The sequence below is a fragment of the Rutilus rutilus genome (genome assembly GCF_951802725.1).
Source record: "Rutilus rutilus genome assembly, chromosome: 19".
NCBI classification, from domain to species: domain Eukaryota; kingdom Metazoa; phylum Chordata; class Actinopteri; order Cypriniformes; family Leuciscidae; genus Rutilus; species Rutilus rutilus.
Genome location: NC_140232.1, coordinates 31,106,702 through 31,130,808, shown reverse-complemented (window position 1 = coordinate 31,130,808; position 24,107 = coordinate 31,106,702). Strand labels below are relative to the sequence as shown.

The 24,107-nt window shown below is 37.1% G+C and overlaps 2 protein-coding genes across 4 annotated transcripts; both read left to right on the top strand.

Annotated features, from left to right (window-relative positions):
- The first annotated feature begins 837 nt into the window (after nt 1-837).
- Nucleotides 838-23,383, top strand: LOC311278256 (uncharacterized protein). Of its 3 annotated transcripts, none has more exons than XM_084388962.1 (6): nt 838-2,595; nt 2,707-2,813; nt 3,009-3,048; nt 3,300-3,578; nt 4,594-4,716; nt 22,985-23,285. In XM_084388962.1, the coding sequence occupies exons 1-6, from the start codon at nt 2,547-2,549 to the stop codon at nt 23,035-23,037; spliced, it is 651 nt and encodes a 216-aa protein (XP_084245088.1). In that variant the 5' UTR covers nt 838-2,546; the 3' UTR covers nt 23,038-23,285. The 3 variants fall into 3 exon arrangements, with proteins under 3 accessions (XP_084245088.1, XP_084245089.1, XP_084245090.1); XM_084388963.1 differs by lacking the exon at nt 22,985-23,285 and adding an exon at nt 5,304-6,034; XM_084388964.1 differs by lacking the exons at nt 838-2,595; nt 2,707-2,813; nt 3,009-3,048; nt 3,300-3,578; nt 4,594-4,716 and adding exons at nt 19,479-20,044; nt 20,140-20,199; nt 21,591-21,905; nt 22,192-22,317 and having other exon boundaries at nt 22,985-23,383.
- On the top strand, nt 6,228-10,699 carry LOC311278254 (macrophage mannose receptor 1-like). The gene is made up of 4 exons (XM_084388960.1): nt 6,228-6,514; nt 8,293-8,694; nt 8,909-9,070; nt 9,722-10,699. Exons 1-4 carry the CDS (start codon nt 6,469-6,471, stop codon nt 10,084-10,086), a joined length of 975 nt encoding a protein of 324 aa, XP_084245086.1. The 5' UTR covers nt 6,228-6,468; the 3' UTR covers nt 10,087-10,699.
- Nucleotides 23,384-24,107: the final 724 nt, after the last annotated feature.

The following is a 24,107-nucleotide window of genomic DNA, read 5'->3' as shown; positions in this document are numbered from 1 at the left end:
TTTTTTGTATTAAAGGAATAGTTCACTGTAAAAAGACAATTCTGTCATCATTTACTCACCCTCAAGTTGTTTCAAACATACTTTATAGTTTCTTTCTTCTGTTGAACACAAAAAAAAGATGTTTTGAAGAATGTTGATGTTGACTTTTTTTTTGTAAATTGTATTTTTTCCTACTATGGAAGTCAATGGGGTCCATCAACTGTCTGGTTACCGACAAGGCCAAAGGGTACGTAGAGATCCCACAGGTGGAGCGTGAAGTTATGACCACCTGGCGGGGTCGTTTGCGCCACCCATCCAAGGCCTGTAAGTTCTCGGCTGCTCTCGTGGCCAAGGCTTACAGTGACGGTAGGGTTAGGATAGGATTTGAATTATGAGTAGGTTGGATTAGCGCAATACAGCGCCATATAGGGTCACTGAATACTGAACACCGGCGCGCATTTTTACCAAGTTGCTGATACTATGTAGGCCTATTGCTGTGATCTGTTTCAGGCTTGCCATCTCGTAACATTTTTTATATAAATTTATTCTAATAACATTTTAGAAAATACATTCTAATATCAACAAGTACATCATGGAGATTTAGACAACAGATTGCTATACACTGTTGTACTTACTTGAGCATCAAGAACAATAACACTGAGCATCCTGAATAGGCTAAAGGAGAACAAGAGATAAAGTACAAGAGCTTATGTAATGGGTAGAACTAATAGAATAGAATATTATGGCTATTGTTATGTGAGGGATAATGTACATCCAGTTGGTTGTTATCGTAGAATAAACCCCGACAGGGTGATCAGGACCCCGACGCGAAGCCAAAGGGTCTTGCATCACTCTGAAGGGGTTTATTCTGCGATAACAACCGGCTGGATGTACATTATCCCGCTTATTACATGGCTACTTGCCACATAAGTAAATAAGTCAACACGAAATATTGATTTGAGTAGAAATATTTTATTAGGTCTTGAAACGCAAGGCTCCCGCGAACAATGCAGTTGCTAGCAAGTGGCAAGTTCAAACTAAACGGACATTAAAGGGATACAGCACAGTTACCACTTATTACACAGCATTTCACCACATAAATAATGACGGGCTTTTGCATTTTGCGAACGTTGATTTGATAATGTTCCTGCTCTGTTATTATGGAACATTGCGCCAATGTTTTATTGAGAACATTGTATAATCTTTTATCTCAACAACATTCCCAAAATATCCTCAAAGTTTTACAGTTAAAACGTTATATCTTAGTTAACATTTAACCTCATAGGAACATTATTTGAAATGAGAAAACATCCTTCAAACATTCTTTGAACATTACATTTTTTTCTTTAAAACATTAACCAAACTTGTAGGGAATGTTAGCCAAACTTCTGAGAGCGTTCCCTGCTAGCTGGCTTTTATTTTGCTTTGATTGTTTGTTTCTTTTTGTTTGCGCTGGGTTGTTTTCAATATCTTTTTTTGGTGATTTTGGTTTCTTTTGCTAACAGTGGGTTTATTTTGTTGTTAATTACTTCCTATTGTGTTATTCTTTGTGGTTATTTTTTTTTCTGTTGATGTGGTTTTGATCTATTTTGCAGCTTTACCATATTACTAAGCTGTTTTTTTCCCCTTTTCCTGGTAATGTATTTTATTTTAAAGGGTTTATCCCCCCTTCACAGTTTTTGCTGTGTACCTTTTAGGAGAACATTCTGGGAACCAAAATAAAAACTACCCGCTGAAAACATTATTAGAACTGCATGATAATGTTCTCAAAACATTTGTAGAACAAAAAATTTCTAGCTGCTTTAAAATGCAGTACATAGTGTTTATGATGAGAGAAATAAGAGAGAATTGAGTTTTCCCAGGTTGTTGTTTTAGAATTGTGGTCGCAAACAAAATTCTATCACCGTATAAGAGACAAATATTTCCAATTGTCTTTGATGAGGTTTATTTTCTTGCCAGCAGTCATACAGTCACAGAGTGGCTGAAGAGTGTGACAAAGAGAGGGCATCTATCCTCTTTTATAGTCTTGACTCCCAGAATGTTATCTTTCCAGGCCAATGATGGTATTTCAACCATATGTGGAAAATTCTTAGATTTGTTCATTATATTTTATCCTTGAGTGGAGGCCCTCCTGCCACGTACCAACACTCTTACCATTCCAATACAATTCCATATTAGAATAAGGTTTGTGTGTGCTCTTTTACTGTCATATGATGGTCACACACATCTTAAAGATCAAATTTCTTCCACAGGATATTAAGCCACGTTAAACGTCTTGATGTCCCCTGACTCTTCTGAGAACATTATTGTCATTTACTTGTTTATTTTCTTGGTTGTTTGCATTTCCTTCCCTGTAAAAATCTAGTTTTTGTTTAAAATGTTCATTTCATTTGATGTTATTTTGTCTGACTTGGTATGATTATGGTTTTTGCTTTTATTATATTCAACTCTGCACATGAATCTTAACACATGCAAATGACAAGGACTAGACTTTAGCACAGGAAATGTGAAGGAGAAGAACTGAAGAGAGAAACTGAGCCAGTGCAAGAAAAATAGTTTGAGGCACGATGAAGCTCCTTTTTCAGGACCTTTTGCTAGTTGTAATGTTAGCTTTACGTAAGTACATTATTTTTTCCCATGTTTTATTTTTAACTTAAAGTGTACAGGGAATGCATCACTTTTACACATTTATAATGAACTATGGTATTTGTCATCTTTTTTATACAGAGAAATGTCAGACAACAGAAGAGAATATTTGGAGTGAAATCGATCTAAGTGATATCGAGTCGAGTGAAATCGATCTGAGTTATATCGATATGCTGTGGAATGTCAATGTGAGTGATGTTATTAAGGTTCAAAAGATTTTTTTATCAAATTCTGTTATGTTTTTCAATTATTATTATTTTTTAAGTAAATAATGTATATAGCTGCTGAAACTAAATAGGTTTTTTTTTCTGTCAGCCCTGCTGTTTAGCATAGACAAATAATTATACATTGTATTTGTGTTTTTATGTGTTTTTATTGGACAGGGCTTTGATGACATGGTAAGTGGTGATTACTCTGAGGAAGGTAACTTTTTTTTCTTTTTTTTTATTGAAAGAAAAAAATGAAACACTATTTAAAAGCAACATTAAACACTTTCCTCATAACAACATCATTGTCTGTCTGGCTTCCTATAACACATGGTTATTGATATTAAAGCTATCTATTATTCCAAAGTGCCAACACATAGGAGTTCTGTTAAAGATGCACATTTTTTTCATTTTATTTCAGCTGCATTTTTAGCACATTGATGTTTCACCGGCATGTTTGTGTTTCAGATCTCTCGGTGCCGAACATCACAGTGTATCGACAGGTGGAGGACAGAGAGCATGTGATAGTGCTGTGCGAGTTTGACATGACATTTAAGTCTTTCATACTGTCTGTAGAGAGTAAACTGAACTACACCATGAAAAGACTCACAAGCTCTCAGTGTTCAGATTCATGTGTGTTTCTGGTCACTGTGAGTCCACCTGCTTCCTTCACCTGTGAGTATGAGGTTTATTCTAATGGAGAAGTCAAGAACCTGAGCAGCCAGACCTACACTTACGGTTTGTCAGGTAAAACAAATGCATCTCTGCAAGAACATTTAGATGTTACATGCTTGCCTAGTTGCTGCAACATTTGTATATGTTTGTATTTTCATATTTTGTTCAAACACAGACATTTCACTCAACAAGATGCTCCACCACGACATTGATTGTAATCCATTCACATTTTAAATGACAATTCAGTTTTGCTTTGACATGCTTTTGAACATGATGCATGGAGGAGATCCAGTCAGATGATTGTCAAATTTAATTTCTTAACAGACAATCAAATAATGAAGAGTAAATTTAATTCATCCATAATCAGTATTAAAAGTTTAAAAAGAAACATAAAATGAACAGTTCAAATGACTTATAATATTTATTTAATTAAAAAATTAACACGAGTATAATATTCTTGCCTAAAGATAATTAAAGTTGGTTGAGAGATCTCTCTTTGAACAGACGGGTTGAGAAGGGTATAGACTGTCCAAGGTATAGACTGACCTGTTTGATCTCCCTATTATACAGTATCACAGTTGCTTATCAGAACAGAGCTAAGTTCCTCTTTTCATATTGCATCGAAGCAGACACACAAGACACAAACATTTTCACACTCTGAGGTGTTAGCCCGTACACTTCAAGAAGTTTAGCTAAGATAACATTCATTTGCCACTTTACTCTGAGACATTCGAGCATTTGTGGTCTGTTGATCAGAAACTTAGACTTTATTCCTCATCGAAACAGCAAGTACAAATGTTCAACCAAAGTCAATCAGCTACATTTGAGGCATAAAGAGTAATGAAAGAAAAGCATTAAACATACATTTCAAATTATATCAATGATTAATGATAACATAAAACATAAGCAAATGATCAAACATAAGCAAGAAATGACAAAAATATATTTTTCTGATTCATCAGAATGATGCCAAATGTACATAAATTCATAATTAGCCATTTAAATATATTAACAGTACGGCTGATCTCTGTGTATATTTCAGTGAATTCATCTTTGTTCCTGTTTTTCTGTTTGCACTTCCATGCAGTCTTGGATCATCAAGAGGAAGGAGTATCTTTATTCTACATCTGCTTTTCCTCCTTCATTGCTGTTGGTCTCTTCATCATGACTGTGGCAGTGATCCTGACCACCATCAGGAGCAAAGCTAAAGGTGTGTGTTTTACCAATGTAACAGTTTATTTATTTAAATAGTTATATATATATATATATATTTAGTTTATATATTATATATAGTTTTCTGAGCTGAAGATGAAGTCAATGAACAGAGTTTCTCTTCCTCAATCTTATTTCTGATAACTAATGGCATCACACATCAGGCCTATAGTCAGAGCTCAATATAGTTTCCTGCAAGTATTTCTTAAAATCTCACACCAGTTGTTGCAACGCTATCTCACGTCACGACCAATTTGCACGAATTCGTACAAGCGACTAAAAGGTGGCTAATTCAAACGAATTCGTACGACCTCACTGATTTGTCTAAACCCACGTGATGGGTAGGTTAGGCGTTGTTGATGTGAGGTGCATTGTGACATGCAATGCTATTGAAGACAACTCTGGCATAAATGCATATTATAATTACATTTGTCATTGATGAGATGATGATCTGATGAGGTTTAGTGTCCTGTGTTTCTGATGAGTTTGTGTTCAGGATTAGATTTGATCAGTCTTCAGGTTTAGTGGTTTTCCAGCACACACACACTAACCCAGCGAACTCTTTCTACACGTTTGTTAACACAGACTCCATCAACCCCACCACAATTGTTACAGACAACGACTACATGGATGCATAAATAATCAGAAGACTTTCTGAAGAGAGAAGAACAAGACCTGAAGAGGAGAAACAAACTTCTACTGTACATTTACATTTTACATTTAATGCATTCTCCTGAGAAGCCTCTCTTCCCTTCTATGACACATGAAATGAATGCTTATACAATGTTCAGGATAATGCAGAAAGAGCTATTCTGTACTGTAATGTCAATGTGTCATACAAAGAAAAGGGATTCATTTAAACTATAGTCTCACATTGCTAGATCTACAGTAGGCCTACATGCAAAATTGTCAAAATGCCCGTTTCGTTGTGAGTATCCTCGTAAACACAGTCGCTTATGGCTTAAGTGAACGTAAAAAATTTAGAAAGAAAATGGATGCATATCACTATATTGGATCTATGCATTCTGTGTCATTAATGTTAATCAAAACAACACAATTCAGGAAATTCAAAGATTAATATTATACAGTGAAGATGAAGTGTTATTTTAAATTTGATTATTCTATTTTTGTTCCTGAATACTGCTGAAACTTACCTGAAAAACATAAAGCACTGTTTATTTCATTTGTATCTTTGTTATTGTATTTATCTATGGTTGTAATTTGTTTATTATTTTCTACGCAGATTCACTCCCTTACAAAATCACCCCAATCATTCTACAATGATTAATTCTTTACAAATAAAGTTATTCAAGTCATCTGGTGAAGTTGTTTTTTATTTTGCAATATATATATTGCAGAAAAACGAAATATCGCAATGTCATTTTTTTCCAATATCGTGCAGACCTAGTTGCAAGAGCAGCACAAAGAATTTCAATATGTTTCCCAATTCCTTCCTGTTACGTTAAGCACAGCATATAAAATGTTTAGGTTCAGAAGACTCTATGCCTTTTTTCTCTCCTTGCATTCTGCAGATATCTTAATCCTTTTGGGCCCTTCTTTCTCTATACTCTTCACAAACCTCACCTGTTAGATACAGTACTATGGATATTAGTACTTAGATTTATTTTTTTCTATTTCAATTTTCATATTTACTTGATTAATTTGTTTGTCATTATAATTTTACAATTCCTTATTTAAATGTAATCTCTGACATAGTTTGATCATCTTCCTGGACCATACTACATCAAGAATGAACCTGCTTTATGTCCTTTTATTGGTCTTTTGGTCAGCTTTCAGTAAGTAGATCACATTTCCTTTGCCTCAGATTTAGTCTATCTACTGTAAAGATAGGAGTCCATAGAATTGTTGCTATGTTTGAGATTCATCTGATGCATGGTATAAATTACTAATATACAACGGCAGATGCATCATCAAATGGCTTTGATCTATACATTTTTTTATCAGTATTCATCTGAAAAAATATTTTAACGTCCAAGGATAGAAGTCAATTTAATTTTTCCAAATTGTTTTTTTTATAATGCCATCTAATACATGCGACCCTGATTACCTTTCAATGACAGGTGCATCGTCTAATGACTTTAATCTACATATTTTACGGCCGTGTTCTTTTTTTTTAGCGCTATTTAAAATGGGGACGAACCTTGAAATATCAGTTGCTCTATAACAGTGTTGAAACTTTTTTTAAAACATTGTTAATTGAATTAAAGCTAAAATAAAATATAAATATTAGATGAAAAATTGTAAAGGAGAATTAGAAATGTTTTCTTCGCAACTAACTGAAATAAATTTGTGTTGAAGAACTAAAATTATTAACTGGAAAAAAATGAATACTGAATAAAACAAAATTTTTAAAAACATGCAATTTCTAAAAAATTATACTATGATTAAAATGAAAAAGCACTTCAAAATATTAATAGCATTCACACATGCACCGGAAGAATGTAGAGGAGAACACATTTTGGCTTTGGCTCAATTATTTAAAAAAGAATTAAGTTAGATTAATAATTTTTTTACACAAGCAACATACACATCTCTGCTACAAATGAACACTTAGTTTTTTTCTAGGACCTACCATTTTCATACAGTTGCACTGAAAGTGACAGAAGTGCAAATGTTACAACTTACCCCATATGCAGGGTTAATTGTAACAGACAGAGGGGTTAGTTGTAACACTTGTGTGTAACACACATAATTCAGTACTATTTTATCTGTATAGTTTGATATTGTTTGTGCATCTTTTTAAATAGATATCCATACATCCACCCCTCATCCAATCATCCTTCTTTTATGGATCAATATCATGGATAGAGATATAGGAAAGGGCTGAACAGTTTTGCAATAAATAAATAAAATCATCAAATATTGTAATTGCAATTGAATTATATTTGTGTGTGGCAGCAGCATGCAAAATTATTATTATTAATAATGATAGTAATAATAATAAAAACAAGGGATTGCATGAAAAACAGGCTATGTTTTCAATAATAATAATTTGTTACATTTATATTGCACTTTTCTAGGTACTCAAAGTGCTTTACATATGGAAGGGGGAATCTCCTCAACCACCACCAATGTGCAGCATCCACCTGGATGATTTTAATAAACAAGTGATCAATGCATAGTAAATAAATGTGAAAAAAAACGTTGACATTTAAATTCCAACATTGTTTGTGAAAGTTAACAACAAAGTTAAATGTGGCAAAATAAATATATAAATAAATCCTCAAACCTGAAAAGTTGTGTGGCTCCCTGTTTTCATTTCATTACCACACTTTGGCGGCTTAGTTGTAACACTGTGCTACAACTAACCCCGCTGTGTAAAAAATATTTTAAGCCTAGCTTACAGTTGCTAGGAGTTGCTGATGTTTCAAAATGGTGCTACTGTATGTTTTAGCCAATAAGACAGTTATTAAGGTAAAAAAAAACAACCCATCTACTCAGGAAACCACCTGTCTTACATTTTAATAAGTAGCCTAGACATTTTTCTCAACTTGAACTCATAATGGAATGTGCTGCCTATTACAGTGTCTGATATAATGTTTCATATATTCAGATAGTACCAGCTCCTTCCTTATCTACAACGAAGACCACAACAAATGTGTGTATGCCGCGAGTGCTACTGTAGTGCTGACTGCGCCATGCGACGCATCTTTCACAGCTCAGCATTTCCAATGGATTTCCTCTTCACGAATCATCAGCCTCGCTTTTAGTCTCTGCTTGGAGGCCGAGAAGATCGAAGACAGGTCCAAAGTTATCCTTCTGCCCTGCAATGAATCTAACCCCAGACAAACCTGGGAATGTAATGATGAGACCTTGCTTGTGTTGAAGGGACATCCACTGCACTTGAACTATGGAAATGATAAGCAAAATATGATGCTGTTTAATGAAACAGGTGTTTGGAGTCGCTGGCTGATTTATGGGACTGACAAAGATTTGTGTTCTCGTGGATATCAAGGTATGACAACCAAACATCCACCTGACAGCCATTAAAACCTTTATAATAATGGCTGCCAAAATGTTAAATTAATTTCCCTGTATGATGTTAGCATTTGTTTAACTAGGTGAAAGACTTGTTTCCCTTAGTCATGTACATTTTTCAGATCATCAACTCCTTCATTTATTCTAAATTAAACTTAAACCCCTATATTTCATTTATTTTTGTTCTGCAGAGATGGCTAGTGCTCCAAATGGGAAACCATGCTATTTCCCTTTTAAGTTTAATGGAGATGTGTATGCTGAGTGCACTGTGGATGGCAGGGGTGATGGTCTGCTGTGGTGTTCCACAGAAAATGATTTTGAAAAGGGAAAGTGGGGCTTCTGCCACCCAATAAGTAAGACAACACAACTATTCACTACAGAAACATCTCTATTTATTACTTAAGCACCATAGGCACTTTCTATAGCAGTGGTTCTCAACCAACCTCAACCTCAAGATGACATACAATGATTTCAAATAAGATAAAACAAGCGTTCATAATATGTATTTTAATAAAGTTAGCTGAATCAAAGTGGTGGATATTTTGTGGTGCTGTAAGGCTGTTTTGAATAATGCCTTAATTGTTTAAATTTAGTTTCGAGAAATGTGTTGCATTTGGGGGGAAAATATTCTATATAGCAGGGAATAAATAGGCATAATGACTTTAAATTAGTGACATAATTAAGGGCCAAGCACTGAAGGTGTGAAGCACCTATTGTTTCCATTAGTGTTATTTTCCCCCATCAGATCCTGTCAATGGCATGGCAAACACTGCCTGTGTGAGTTTAGTCAAATGGCTGATTTGGCGAGTGCTTACGAGAATACAAAACCTTGAATAGCTAAAATTGGAAGAAAAAAAATCTGTTTAGTAGAGACATCAGTAGCAGTGATGATACTTGCCTTTAATCATATTACTTAGTAAAAATATACCATTAAACACATATTTAAAATCAATAGTCTTTGTGCTGTTTTTAACGTTAATTCATGCTGGTGTGTTTTATTTCAGATGCCCCCGTGCCCAACATCACAGTGTATGGGCAGATGCAGGACAGAGAGCACGTGATAGTGATGTGTTCATTTGGCTGGAGGTTCACTAAGAGCTCTTTCCAGCTGTCAGTGGCGGGTGAACACAACTACACACTGAAGAACCCACTGTGTTATTCAAATGAAAAGTGTGTGTTTGATGTGAAAGTGAGTCCACCTGTTTCCTTCACCTGTGTGCATGAGATTAATTCTGCGGTGAACCGTCAGAGTGAGACTTACACAGATCAAGGAGTATCTTTATTCTACATCTGCTTTTCCTCCTGCATTGCTATTGGTCTCGTCATCATGACTGTGGCAGTGATCGTGACCACCATCAGGAGCAAATAAAGGTGGTGTGTTAACCAGTTAGTCACAGTCAGATCAAAATCTATAAATGAAAATAATGAAAATGCATTCACAATGTGCTGAGAGCATCTCTAAATGCTTTGTTATACAATTAATTTCATTTCCTTATTTTCTTACAAGTTCAAAGTCTAACATGCAGGTTTTGGTTTTCTGAGCTGAAGATGCAAGTTTCTCTTCCTCAATCTTATTGCTGATGACAATAATGGCATTACATATGCCTACAGATCTCAATATTGATTCCGTATGTGTTTCTATATTAAAATCTCACACAGTTGTTGGTGAGAAAAAACTTTTCAGAATTTGCAGTGTATAGTCTGTGTGCAGTGCAACAGCAAAGAGCTTATTTATATTTTAGACAAGTCAAGCTGTGATACACAACAGGACCACATGTTTGTGCTTCAATATAACAGTCATTCATTCCCACTGGTTTGCTTTATTCTGGTGGTTTGAATTTTCATTTTTGGGTGAACTATCCTTTTAATGTTGACAGCCCAATTGTATTACATAATTTGCTTATGCTGTAACATTCCTTATTTGTATGTTTAGATAAAATTGTCTTTAAATGAATTAATATAAAAATAAATGCTTCACTTACTGCTGTAGCTTTAATTTCTGTCTACATAAGTGGGCAGCAGCTATATATATATATATATATATATATATATATATATATATATATAATCTTTATATTGTCTAAAGTACAAAATATTCTATTTGTCCAAATTTCCAATAATTATGTCCCAGTTCTCATTTCTAACTATATCCAGCTAGTTTTCTGTGGCTTAATATTGCCATAAAAGATTCCTTTGAATTCTCTATATGCTTCAGTTCTAGATAATATCAGAATATTCTAAAGAAGAATATCAAGAAGAAAAAAAAGTCTTGCAGAAATAGTTTCTATTGTGATGACATCATACCACAACAGTTACACCAAACCACATGTACAGAAAGAACAAATGACACGTGTTGTTGAAGTGTTGCAACGTTAACCAAAGCAGTGCCACTGCAAACAATGATAATGGCCAAATCCTGAGGTCACAATTTGTGCAATAGGCCGTTTTACTTCTTCAGAATGTAATGATTTGTGTGAGTGGTTTCTTTCCTTTTACATTTTGATACAACAATATTTGGTATATATGTAACTGTACTAATTAATTTCTTAATGATAACTTTTGCAACCTTATATAACATAGGCCTTGTTTCTGAAAAACTCCCTTTTTTGGAAATAAAGTGAAGTAAAAACCCAAACCCAGCTACTGCACAACATGAAGCACAATAAAGTTCCTTCTTTTGCTGTTTAGCTGCTCAGCCTTACATAAAACATGAGAATTTTGTGAATGCATTATAGAGAATAAGTAAATAAATAATGTATACTTTTACAAGTTGAAAGAATTTCCAATGTTTATTTTATCCAGAGAAATGTGCTATATTGTATAAACCCTATTATGGTTTAACAGAGCAAACTCTCCCTGTGAGTATTAAAGGGGTCATATAATGCCATTTTTGTACAAGCTAATATGATTCTTTAGGGTCTAAATTAAAAGTTTGTAATATACTTTAATTAAAAATTCTCATTAGTATTGTAAGAAAACACTCATTTTACCTGGTCAAAAACAGCTCTGTTTTCAGCACGCCGTTTAAGTGCATGTGTCTTTAAATGATAATGAGCTTTGCTCACCCCGCCCCTCTGTTCTGTGCATACACCGTTTGTAACATAATAACACAATAACCATAACGCGTTGTTCATTATAAAGGTGGGATTATGAATTATATTGAGAACGTCACACATAGAAAACATGCCGTACCCTGAGTGTAAACAGCATTCATCGTGAAGCGTGCTAGCGATTTGCAAAGATTAATATAAATATAAATATAAATATAAAGGTTAATAAAACGTTACACTCACTTCTTCTTCTGGAGGTGCAGCAGGAACACGAATAGTTGGTACCGATCCTTTTTTCAGGAGCAGCTTCTTAGCAAAACCAGCTTTATAACGTTACTGACCCTCGTTTGTAAAGCAGTCTGGTGAAATGATTTGCGCAAACATGAAAGCATTGCTGTTGATCGTGGGGAATATTCCTTTCGAAAACAAAACTCAGCCACTGCGTCTTCAGCGGTTCGGATTTAGGAACATCAAAATGACTGCTGTGTTCCTTATTGCACCCAAGAACAGAACACCACATTCTGCTCATAGATAGTGCTCCAACGTTTCAACAATGACCGCGCCGGTCCGCGCGGACTATGATTGACAGCTCGCTCACGAGCGAGGGCGGGTCTGTGTTTGTCAAGCTTTGTGTGTTTTCTGACTGACCACAGCTCTGCCCAAACTTGAAAACTGCTTTATCTCTGATGAACGCAAAGGACAACTCAAATCTTTTCACTTTTTGATTTTTTATTTTCTTAAAGATGGCTTGATAGATTGGGATGGAACAGAATAGGTTGATAACCTTTAAGATACACAAACAAAAACATGAATTAGTTACAAATAAATCTCAATACCACTTTCTCAAAGTAATAATAAATAAATGTTACTGAATCCTCAAACCAAACAAAGTCATTTAGATTAACCTAGAATCTCTAATAGTTAATAATTAAAATATCAATCCCATAATTAAACTTATATAATAATTAAACAATACACATGCTTAGAGTAACATTACTTCTGTCAAGTTCTACGTTCACATAATAAAGTCTTCACTATTTAATTTAAATTGCACGTTACAACCAAGCACAAGTCATATAGAAGCATGAACTCAACACATTCAAACACATTCAATCACATTCTGTCCTACCAGTTGCATCTTTGGATGATCAGGAGCTGTGGGTGAGAGGGCCAACTGAGCTCTTACCAAACATTTCAATGCCATTGGGTGCGCAGGTAAATATGGTCCCAAGAGCACTTCCTAGAAGTTGGTTCCACCAACTCCGGTTGCATGGTTTCCCCCTGCAGATTGGGAGTGCTCTGAGTGTCCTGGGTGAATCTAGGCTGGAGTGCTCAGTACAACTGGTAACCATGAATTGACACAACACCTCCCACTTGACCTCCTGGTTCTTCAACCCAAGGAGGTCACACCAGTACTGTGATGTGTTGGATTTAGTTACTCCATCTTTGATCCTGTTGCTGCTGCTGCTCTTCAACTGGAAGCAGGACAACTATCCGTCTGACATCCCTGTGAAGAACTGTTGCAGGTATCTTGGTTGATTGGTTTTTCATCTTTTTAGTGGGCTTCACAGTTGCGACTGGGTAGCTGGGGAAGGATCGGAGATATACATCCCTCACAATTCCCTTCCTGTCAGTGTTGACGTCAATGACTCTGGCAAGCCTGAACTGACTCCTCAAGGCGTTCTGGTCAGCCAGCCAGACGACATCTCCAATTGCCACATTCCTGTGAGCTGTGTGCCACTTGGTCCGGACAAACAGGTTTGGTCCGGCTAACTGGCTCCATTTCCTCCAGAACCGGTCAACTTCTGTGGATGGTTCTTAACCTCTTGTAAGTCAAAGGTCCCTGGATCTCCTCTGGGTCCAGTTCTTCCGAGCAGAAGTGAATTTGGGCTAATATATTCTACACAGTCCTCCCGGCTCTGAGTCCTGGCATCAATAGGTCATTCATTGGCGAGGTTGGAAGCCATATAAAGGAAAGTTTGAAACTCACCCCATGTGAAGACTCCATTACCCCCCAGATTGTGCAAAACCCGCTTCACAGTCCAGACAGCAGCTTCAGCAGCTCCGTTTCTGTGAGGTGAGTCTGCTGGATGGATCCTCCAGCTCCATTCTGTGCCATGCTTGGAGACTTCATCTTCAAGCTTTGATTTCTCCAGTCGGTCCAGAAACATGTAGAGCTCTTTGAGGGCAGGTCTGGCTCCGACAAAGTTCTTTCCAGGATCCAACCACAATTTTCTTGGATGTCCCCTCAGTGCCGTAAATCTTTGGTAGGTTAACAGGAAGCCTTCAGCTGACTGGTCACTGACAAGGTCTGTGTGCATAGCTCTGGACGCCATGCAACAAAAGACAATTCCCCACACTTTGAGTTTCACCTTCTTTCTCACCTCATCTTTCACTTTGTAAGGTCCAAATAAGTCCACCGTCGTGTACTCAAATGGATTGGCTGGTGTTATTCGCTCCGATGGAAGGTCACTCATGATCTGTTGGCAGGTTCGGGCCTTAAGTCTCCTGCATATCACACAGTTATCAACGATCTTCTGAGCTAGTTTCCGGCCTCTTACCACCCATGCTTTCCTTCTCATCCGGAGGAGTGTGCCTACGATTCCTTCATGATTTGCCTTGTGGGCTTCTTGAGCTAGAAGAGTGGATAGCCATGATGTGCAGGGCAAGATTGGTACTGCAGTTTTTTCTTCATTAAAGATTTGGAATCTTCCTCCACAGAGCAAAAGTCCAGTGCTTTCCTCTCTGACCACAGTAAGCCTGCTGAGTGTGGTGTCTGGCAAGGTTACCTCCTTTTGAGCCGCAAGGAAGAGATCCCTGAGTGCATCTTCACACTCCATGATGGTAAGTGTAGCTTCCTTGACTCTGGACTTGATCTCAAGAGCTGAAGGAATCTCCTTCTTCTTTGGCTTGCTTGTGGTTGAGGTCTTGGCCAGCATTTCTTTCCACTTTGTGGCAGCTCTCCACACCCAGGCAATGACTCTCATCAACCTGGTTAAACTGCTGAACTTACTGATGTTAAGGATTTTCCTCACTGAAGAACCAGAAGGTGGCCTCCGGCCTTTTCCGCTAGGGCTGCTTTGCAGGTCCTTGTTTTGGTCAGAGGTTGGAGACATTGGCATTGCAGTGGCAGGTGGAGCATGTTGGTTTTTTCCCACCTGTGCTCGGGTCAGTGCTGCTGTAAAACATTTCCTTTGGAGCTTGTTTATACCTTCTTTGGCATCTGCAGCGACATCTTTGGTTGACTTTGTCGGCCACTCCTCCACAGGTCGTTTCAGAAACTCTGGGCCATTTTGCCACACAGAGTTCTCTTTGAGGTCTTCTGGGGTTGCTCCTCTTGTTGTGAGGTCAGCAATGTTTTGCTCACCTGGAATCCATCTCCAGTCTTCAACTGATGTGGACTTCTGGATCTCTCCCACTCTGTTTGCAAAAAAGGTCTGGTACCCATAACTGTCCCTTTGGATTGCACCCAGCACAGTTTGACTGTCCAACAGATAGACCCAAACGTTCAACTTGCATCCGACTGTGCTTTTCAATGTATTCCTGAGTCTTGCAGCGAACACAGCACCACAGACCTCAGTCTTCACTGGTTCTCCCTTTTGGTCAAGTGGTGTGAGCTTGGCTTTGGACTCAACAAGCCGGACCAGGATGCCTTGTTCGGTCTCCCACCTGAAGTATGCAACAGCTCCATAGCTCCGGTCGCTCCCATCTGAGAATGTTATTCCCCAGGGTCCTCCAATCCTTTTGACTGGTGTGAGGCTTCTATGGAAGGTAATTTGGTTGAGGCGTGTGTACTCCTCAAACAGCTGGATGGCTTCTTCTCTAAGTCTTTCAGACAGAGGTGTGTCTCATGTTAGAGTTTTGCCTCCAGCTTCTTGAAATGCTTTTCTGACTAGAATGGCTCCTTTCTGTTTGGCAGGTGTTACAAGGCCTATTGGGTCATAAAAACTAGCTACTTGGCTAAGCAGTTGTCTTCTAGTCAGTGGATTTGGAGTTTTTCCTTTCACCTCTTCTCCGACGAGATTTTGGCTGATTCTCATCTTTTTTCTCTTTGAGAAGTTTATTGAGGTCATGAGGTACAGTTTGTCTGGTTCGACCAGGTAACCAACTCCAAGGGCTTTGTTGTCTCCTTCTTTCATTTGGTTGGGGAGAATGAAGACTTCATCTGACGATGCTGGATGTTCTGATGTAGACGTCTGCCTCCCACTTTGGCCTGATCGGACCCACGGCTTGAGGAAGAATCCACCTGCCTTCAGAATTTCTTCTACTTTTTTGGTGGTTTCGTCTAGCTTTTCCAGGTCATTATGGGATGTCAGGATGTCATCTACATAGGAATCGTCTTCAAGGACTCTCCGTTCCTCCTCCAGATGAGTGAACATGGGCAGCTTTGCTGTCTCTCTCATAGCCAGTTGTGCGATGCACCCTGCTGGTCGATCGCCAATGTTGACCCTAGTGATGGCATATTCCTCAATTTCTCCATCTTCACTGTCTCTCCAGAGAAATCTATGGAGGTGCATCTCCAGGTCTTCAAGCCACACAGAATTGTATATCTTCTTGATGTCGCCGAGGGCAGCATGGACTCTCCTGAACCTTAGTAGCACTGCTCGGATGGGATTAAGTACATCAGGCCCTTTCAGGAGAAGGTCATTCATGCTGATTCCTCTAAACTTCTGGCTGCTGTTCCATACCAGTCGGACAGGTGTTGTTACAGAGTGTTGGTTTGGCGCCACCAAGTGACTGACGTACCATACTGGTCCTTTCCAGTCAGCAAACAGTGTTGAAACGCTGCTGTCAATCAACAATCGTGAGAGGGGCATCGATTTTGTGACATCACAAAATAAGAACGGCTTGATTTGAGATGTGGGAAAACATATTTTCCAAAAACAAAACAAAATATCTCCTAGAGGGAAATTTTTCTGGAACTCTCAAGATTGAAAATATTGACTGGAGAAGAGCTTGGTTAATTCCTTTCAAATACTGTATTAATAATAAAATAAAATAAATACACTTCAAAATTCTACATACCATTTATCCTTCTAAAGCTTTAATATCAAGATTCTCTGATATTGATGATATGTGCTGTTTTTGTAATAATGAGAAAGAGATACTGACTCACTTATTTTTTGACTGTGTCATGAACCAGTTTTGGACTGATTTGGCAGATTTTATATTTAATCTGATGAATATTAATTATTGCTTTACTTTAAAGGATGTTACCTTGTATTATGAAAATCAAAGCAATAAGGATCTGGAATTAATTGTTAACCTTTTTATTTTATTAGCAAAATTTAACATACATAAACAAAAAGTTCTTAATTCATCTCCTATGTTAAATTTGTTTTGCTCTGACTTTGACTTTTATATTTCTTCAATAAGACTGTTAAAAAACAAAAAGTCTGTGAAATATTTAAAATGCTATGATACACTCTTCAATACCCCTGGTATTTTGTAATATCCTTATTTGTTAAAACTGAATGTGAGCTATGCTTTTTTTTTTTTTTTTTGTCTTGATTGTTTATATTTTGTGTTATTATCTGTATATTATCTTTTCTGCAATAAAAAAAAAGATGGGGGGAAAACATAAGAAGATTTAAAAAAAAAAAACACTGGATGGATTTTTATCATTTTATGATGGTTGTGTACACTGCCAACACACATTTCAGTACAATCAACTTGTAAAAGTGCATGTACCATTATATGACCCCTTTAAATCATTTGATTCTTAATGGATATTTTCAATACTTAATGAGAATCATACATGTGCACAGAAATCTAACTTTTGCTCTTTTCTTTCTCTCTAGCCTCGAATATTATATACTATATCAATTAAAGCTGCTCAGTTTAAGTTAAGAAAGAAGTTTGGTCAACAGCAAAAAAAATATATAAAGGCAACCAATTGCATTCAACAAAACATTTAATTCTATATTATATCTAGGGAGAGGGTATAAGTTTTCTTTGAATGTTCTGTCTTCAAAGAAATTCGTTAGACTTCCTACAGGGAGTGAAAGATGGCAGAAAGCAGGCCAGAAAAGGAATACAAGAGTTCACAACATTCTTCCACTGAAGCTGTAGGATCATCTGGAGACCTGGAGATGAATCGAGAATCAGTCAAATGCTTATCCATACATTGATAACAAAAGCATTCAAACTCTACACTAAAAGTAATTCTATAGTTACTTGGATTTTTGGGTGAGAGCATTTCACTGCCAGAAGCAGAGCGTTTCATAGACCCCAGAGGAGTCCGGCTCTTGAGTCAGTCAAGCCTGTTGCTGTTGGAGAGAACTGGGTGTGGTAAAGAAAGCGGAAATGGTGTTAAGGTTAATACATTGAAGGACAGATTAAATCCACATTGAAAGCATAACATTTTTGAAAGCAGACAAATTTAAAAAATAAAGTCATTTATTGTCTTATTTTTTAATAAAGAAATATTATTAAATAAAGCTAAAATGTATTCATTCAAGTGTAGTGTGTATTCGTGTTTTATTGATGTAATAAATACATCATCAGCTGGCAGGTTAGGTGCATAATGCAATGCTTCGTGACTCGTGTCAATTTTTGAACTCTATTTACAATAGTGTTAAAGACAGGGCTTTTGAACACGTAATCATTCGGTCGATTGCGGTGCGCATCGATAATGAAGAGTGACAATAGCCTACCCGACAGGCTGTGGACGGTAGTTTTCTTATTCACAGCGAAATAACAACACAACCTGTCTTTAAGTAGGCTACGTCTTGATCTTGACTCTCCCGGCCTCCCTCTCATTCTTTTCATGGCGTTTCTGCTACCCTAATTTATGTTTTCTTTTCCGCGACATTTTGTCAGTCAGTCTCCCGCTCTTCCACCAAGTTCATCGTTAAAGGGATACTCCACTTTTTTCGGAAATAAGCTCATTTTACAACTCCCCCAGAGTTAAACAGTTGAGTTTTACCGTTTTAGAATCCATTCAGCCGAACTCCGGGTCTGACGGTACCACTTTTAGCATAGCTTAGCACAGATCATTGATTCTGATGAGTCCAGTAGCATTTCTTTCAAAATGACCAAAGAGTTTCAATATTTTTCCTATTTAAAACTTGACTCTTCTGTAGTTAAACCGTGTACTAAGATCGACGGAAAATGAAAAGTTGCGATTTTCTAAGCCTATATGCCTAGGAACTACTCTCATTCCGGCGTAATAATCAAGGAACTGTGCGGCTGTACCATGGGTGCAGCAGGCGTAATGATATGACGCTGCGCCTGAAAATAGTCCCCAGCTCGGTAACTTCTTCCAACGTGACCGGGACTAAGTTTGTCTAACCTATTAGACCTATTTTCAGGCGCTGCGTCATATCACTACGCCTGCTGCACCCATGTTACGGCCGCACAGTTCCTTGATTATTACGCCGGAATGAGAGTAGTTCCTAGCCATATAGGTTTAGAAAATCGCAACTTTTCATTTTCCGTCGATCTTAGTACACGGTTTAACTACAGAAGAGTCAAGTTTTAAATAGGAAAAATATTGAAAGAAATGCTACTGGACTCGTCTGAATCAATGATCTATGCTAAGCTATGCTAAAAGTGGTACCGTCAGACCCGGAGTTCGGCTGAATGGATTCTAAAACGGTAAAACTCAACTGTTTAACTCTGGGGGAGATGTAAAATGAGCATATTTCCGAAAAAAGTGGAGTATCCCTTTAACTTCAGGCACATGCCGCCTCAACTCTGATTGGTTCTGTTCACGAGCTGGGGTGGGATTTACAATTTTATTGGGTCCATCTGATGTTTGTCACTGACTGAATAATTAATAAATACTTTAGATCGGACTAAACCATTCATAGGGAGGTAAGAGAATATTTGGAAAAAATATTTAACCAAATTGCATGTTTTTGTGGTTTTCATTTAAATCTCAGGCATACAACTAATATAAATAGTAGAATTATTCATGCAACAAGGGCCTATATAGTGTAACTGCTGGATTTTGTGGGGCCCCCTGGGCAGTGGGGGCCCCTATAATTGTCACCACCTTTCACCCCACTAGCGACGGCCCTGATTGTGATGCAAGTTTTTAACTCGAAAGTTGGCAGCCCTGGAGCTGCATGAAGTCGAACAAGCCTTTTTTTCCTTGCGTCCTACCCTTGTATCCTTTCAGGGAGTGGAGCGGAGAAGCGAGGAAAGGAAACTAGGCTGCACAAATAAGAATTGAGAAGCACCCAGTGTGTTTGGAAAGCACAATAGTTTGAGGTACGATGAAGATGAAGCTCCTTTTTCAGGCCCTTTTGCTGGTTGTAATGCTCACTTTACGTAAGTACATTGCTTTCTCCCGCGTTTTACTTCACAATGTGTACAGGTAATAAATCATACAATAAAAATAAACTATTGTTATTTGTTTTATCCAGAGAAATGCCAGGAAGACGAATACATGGACGATTCAGATTATTACTACTCTGTGGATACTAGTATGATCTAATTTCTCCATTTTCTCCTAATTTTCTAGTTTTCTCCATTCTCGAACTGTATTAAAAGTCCTTGAAATACAATTTAAAAAGCCCTAATCTCTCAACTGCCGTGTTTTAAGTTAAAGTGATTCTGTTTTTTTTTTTTTTTTTTCACTGTTAATGTCTTTTACTAAACTAATACACTAGAAGTAATTTAAAAACAACATTAATTACTTTCCTCAAAACAATGGGATTGCATCATGGCTTCCTTTTGGCACACAGTACTTGATTATTGAAGAAATGAGTTGGCTGTTGATAGCACAATCACATTTATTTATATTGCCAGTTAAGTTGAAAACCCGCCACAGGGTGTCTGGTAAGAGACTGGTCAGTAGATGTCCGATATTTGGGAATAACCCGTTTATTTGTCACCACTTGTCCTTAATTAGGGTGTATAAGTGGGTGTGGTTTTTCTATAAAAACAGAAAATATAGACAAGTATAAACATACATGATAATAACATTAAGTGTTTTAAAACAGGTAGCCTACATAATGAATATGAACAAAATGCAGAAATGAAATTAATAATGAAAGAAAAACAAACTTTCTCTGTCATAATTTAATTAAACTGTAAACAGTTTTATCTGCGTCACATGGTTTGTCAGCGGAGCTTTGTCTGGTCTTGTTTCACGCATGTGCATTAAGTTGTTTACAACTTCAGAATACCTCGACCGCAGACTTTGACAATTGAAATGCACCAAACACAGATGAAATATACACAAATGACATCAATATAAAAAAACTAAGCATAACGATAACATCCTATATACAGCGCAACATCGTTCCAAAGACGTGGCAACTCCTATAATTAACCGTAACGAGCTAGTGCACGTTATAACAGCAAAACTAAATATTAAACAGGTCTAGTATTGCACATGATTGCTAGAGATCGAATATAATACAATTACTTTGCATTGACGTACAACACACATGAAATGAACAAACTATATGTTATTTACAACGGCCAAGTTCAGAGTTAGCATCAGTGCTCCAACAGAATCAACTTTCAACTTCACACTGAGGGCGGGATGTTTGCATGCACGTAGATCCGCAAACGCTGATTGGCTGCTGTGCTGGATGCTGTGTGTCGATCAATCTCGGCAAAAGAAAAAGATTTAAGTCAGGAGGCATATTATTCTTACTAGTAATGGCCTTTTTAACAATTATTATGCAAGTTATTTTTGCAAGACTGGTGATAAATGAACATAAATAAAGGGATCAAAATGTGTGCAGCTATTATTTAAATATCCAGCACATTAGTTGAAGATGCACACAACTGTAGGCACAATTTGAGCTGCAGAAATTTGTAACATGTTCATATTTCACCAGCATGTTGATGTGTTGTGTTTCAGATATTGCAGTGTTTGACATCACAGTGTACCGACAAATAGAAGACGGAGAGCATGATAGAGTCATGGTGGTGTGCACGTTTGACCGAGGGTTTAAATGGGAACACAGTCGGTGGATAAGTCCTTTTGTGCTGTCTGTGGAGAGTGAACTGAACTACACCAAGGGAAATGTCCATTGCACTTCTTCAGATACTAGAATAACATGTGTGTATATGGTCACTGTGAGTCCACCTGCTTCCTTCACCTGTGAGCGTGAGGTTCCTTTTAATGCAATGTCCATAAACATGCGCACCCAGACCTACACTTACAAGCGCTCAGGTAAAACAAATGCATCTCTGCTATAGGATGTTTAGATGTTACACCCCTGCCTAGATGATACAATATTGCCATGTGTTTGCATTTTCCTATTCTGAAACATTTTTATATGCCTTCTTCTCTCTACCTTTCTTTCTTCCTCATCTGGTGATGTTTGGGGTGTATAATTAGCTATTTAAAAATGTACAATGATAATACAGCTGATCTTTGCATGTGTGTGTATGAGACTGTGTATTTCAATGCATACAAGCCAAAACTTCTTTTTGCCTGTCATTGCATTTCCACGCAGTCTTGGATCATTGTGAGGAAGCAGTATCTTCATTCTGCACCTGCTTTTCCTCGTTCCTTGCTGTTGGTCTCGTCATCATGACTGTGGCAGTGATCGTGACCTGACCACCATCAGAAGAAGCTAAAAGTGTGTTTTACCAATGTAACAGTTTAATTATTTATAGCAGCAATGAATATTATGAAAGTTCTGATGACCACAGTCAGATAAAAGTCTAAAACTGAAAATATGTACACAATGTACTGAGAGCATGCTTTATGCGTTTCATTTCATATGTTTCATTCAACATATACGTGCTTTAGTTTTCTGAGCTGAAGATGAAGTCAATGAACAGAGTTTCTCTTCCTCAATCTTATTTCTGATGACTAATGGCATCACACATCAGGCCTATAGTCAGAGCTCAATATAGTTTCCTGCAAGTATTTCTTAAAATCTCACACCAGTTGTTGCAACGCTCTCACGTCACGACCAATTCGCACGAGCGACTAAAGGGTGGCTAAATCGAATGAATTCGTACGACCTCACTGATTTGTCTAAACCCACGTGATGGGTAGGTTAGGCATTGTTGATGTGACGTGCATTGTAACATGCAATGCTTTTGAAGACAACTCTGGCATAAATACATACTATAATCACATTTGTCCTTGATGAGATGATGATCTGATGAGGGTTAGTGTCCTGACTGTGTTTCTGATGAGTTTGTGTTCAGGATTAGATTTTCAGTCTTCATGTTTAGTGGTTTTCCAGCACACACAGACTAACCCAGCGAACTCTTTCTACACGTTTGTTAACACAGACTCCATCAACCCCACCACAACTGTTACAGACAACGACTACATGGATGCATAAATAATCACAAGACTTTCTGTAGAGAGAAGAACAAGACCTGAAGAGGAGAAACAAACTTCTACTGTACATTTACATTTTACATTTAATCATTTAGCAGACACTTTTTTCCAAAGTGACTTAGTCCAGCACAGAACACGTAGCCAAGTTTTTTATTATTTTTTATTAATAGATATAGAATAGTCTGTTTTAGTATTAATGAGTCAAGTGTTGCCAAAAAAGACATAAAAAATAAAAATATATTAATTATTCAGTTAACCTTTTGTATTAATGAATGTATATATGAATTTATATTGTTATGATTATTTTATATACAATAAAAAAAAAACATTTTTGAGATTTTCTATTTAAATTTTGTGATGCAATTTTATTTTCTCATAAGGATGAATTGCTTATGCTGTAACAGTCTACATTTGTATGTTTAGATAAATGTATGTTTAGATAAAAATGCCTGCTATATGAATTAATATAACTATAAATGCTTCACTTACTGCTGTCTACATCAGAGGGCAGTAGCTGTATGTTATATTACACATATATTTATTATATTAAGATCATAATGATTACTTGCATGAATTACTAGAGAACATGTTAATTACAAATAATGTGTGTGTGTGTGTGTGTGTGTGTGTGTGTGTGTGTGTGTGTGTGTGTGTGTGTGTGTGTGTACCATGGTGTGTACTGAACTAAAGCTTAACAGAAAGTGGTTATACAGTTTTTAAAAAATCCTGCAGAAATAGTCCACATAATTCAGTTACAACAAGCCCAAACCGGTGTACAAAACAATCATTGCAAAATGGCAGCAGCTGCATTTGTATGAAACAAGAGTGTGAGTCCTCGATACCCGGATGACATAATTAAATAATTGTTCACAAAATATTGATTTGAGTACAAATATTGACACAGAACTTCCAAAAGCACCGACTTCAGTGACAGTTACCATCCGTGTACCAGCCTGTGTTGTTTTTACGTGTTGTTTACTGGGGAATAACATACCACTGGATGGCGCAATTGACCAATCAGTATCAAGAATGCAGGTTCCCTTCCCCCAGTCTTATAATACTGAGGGAAAC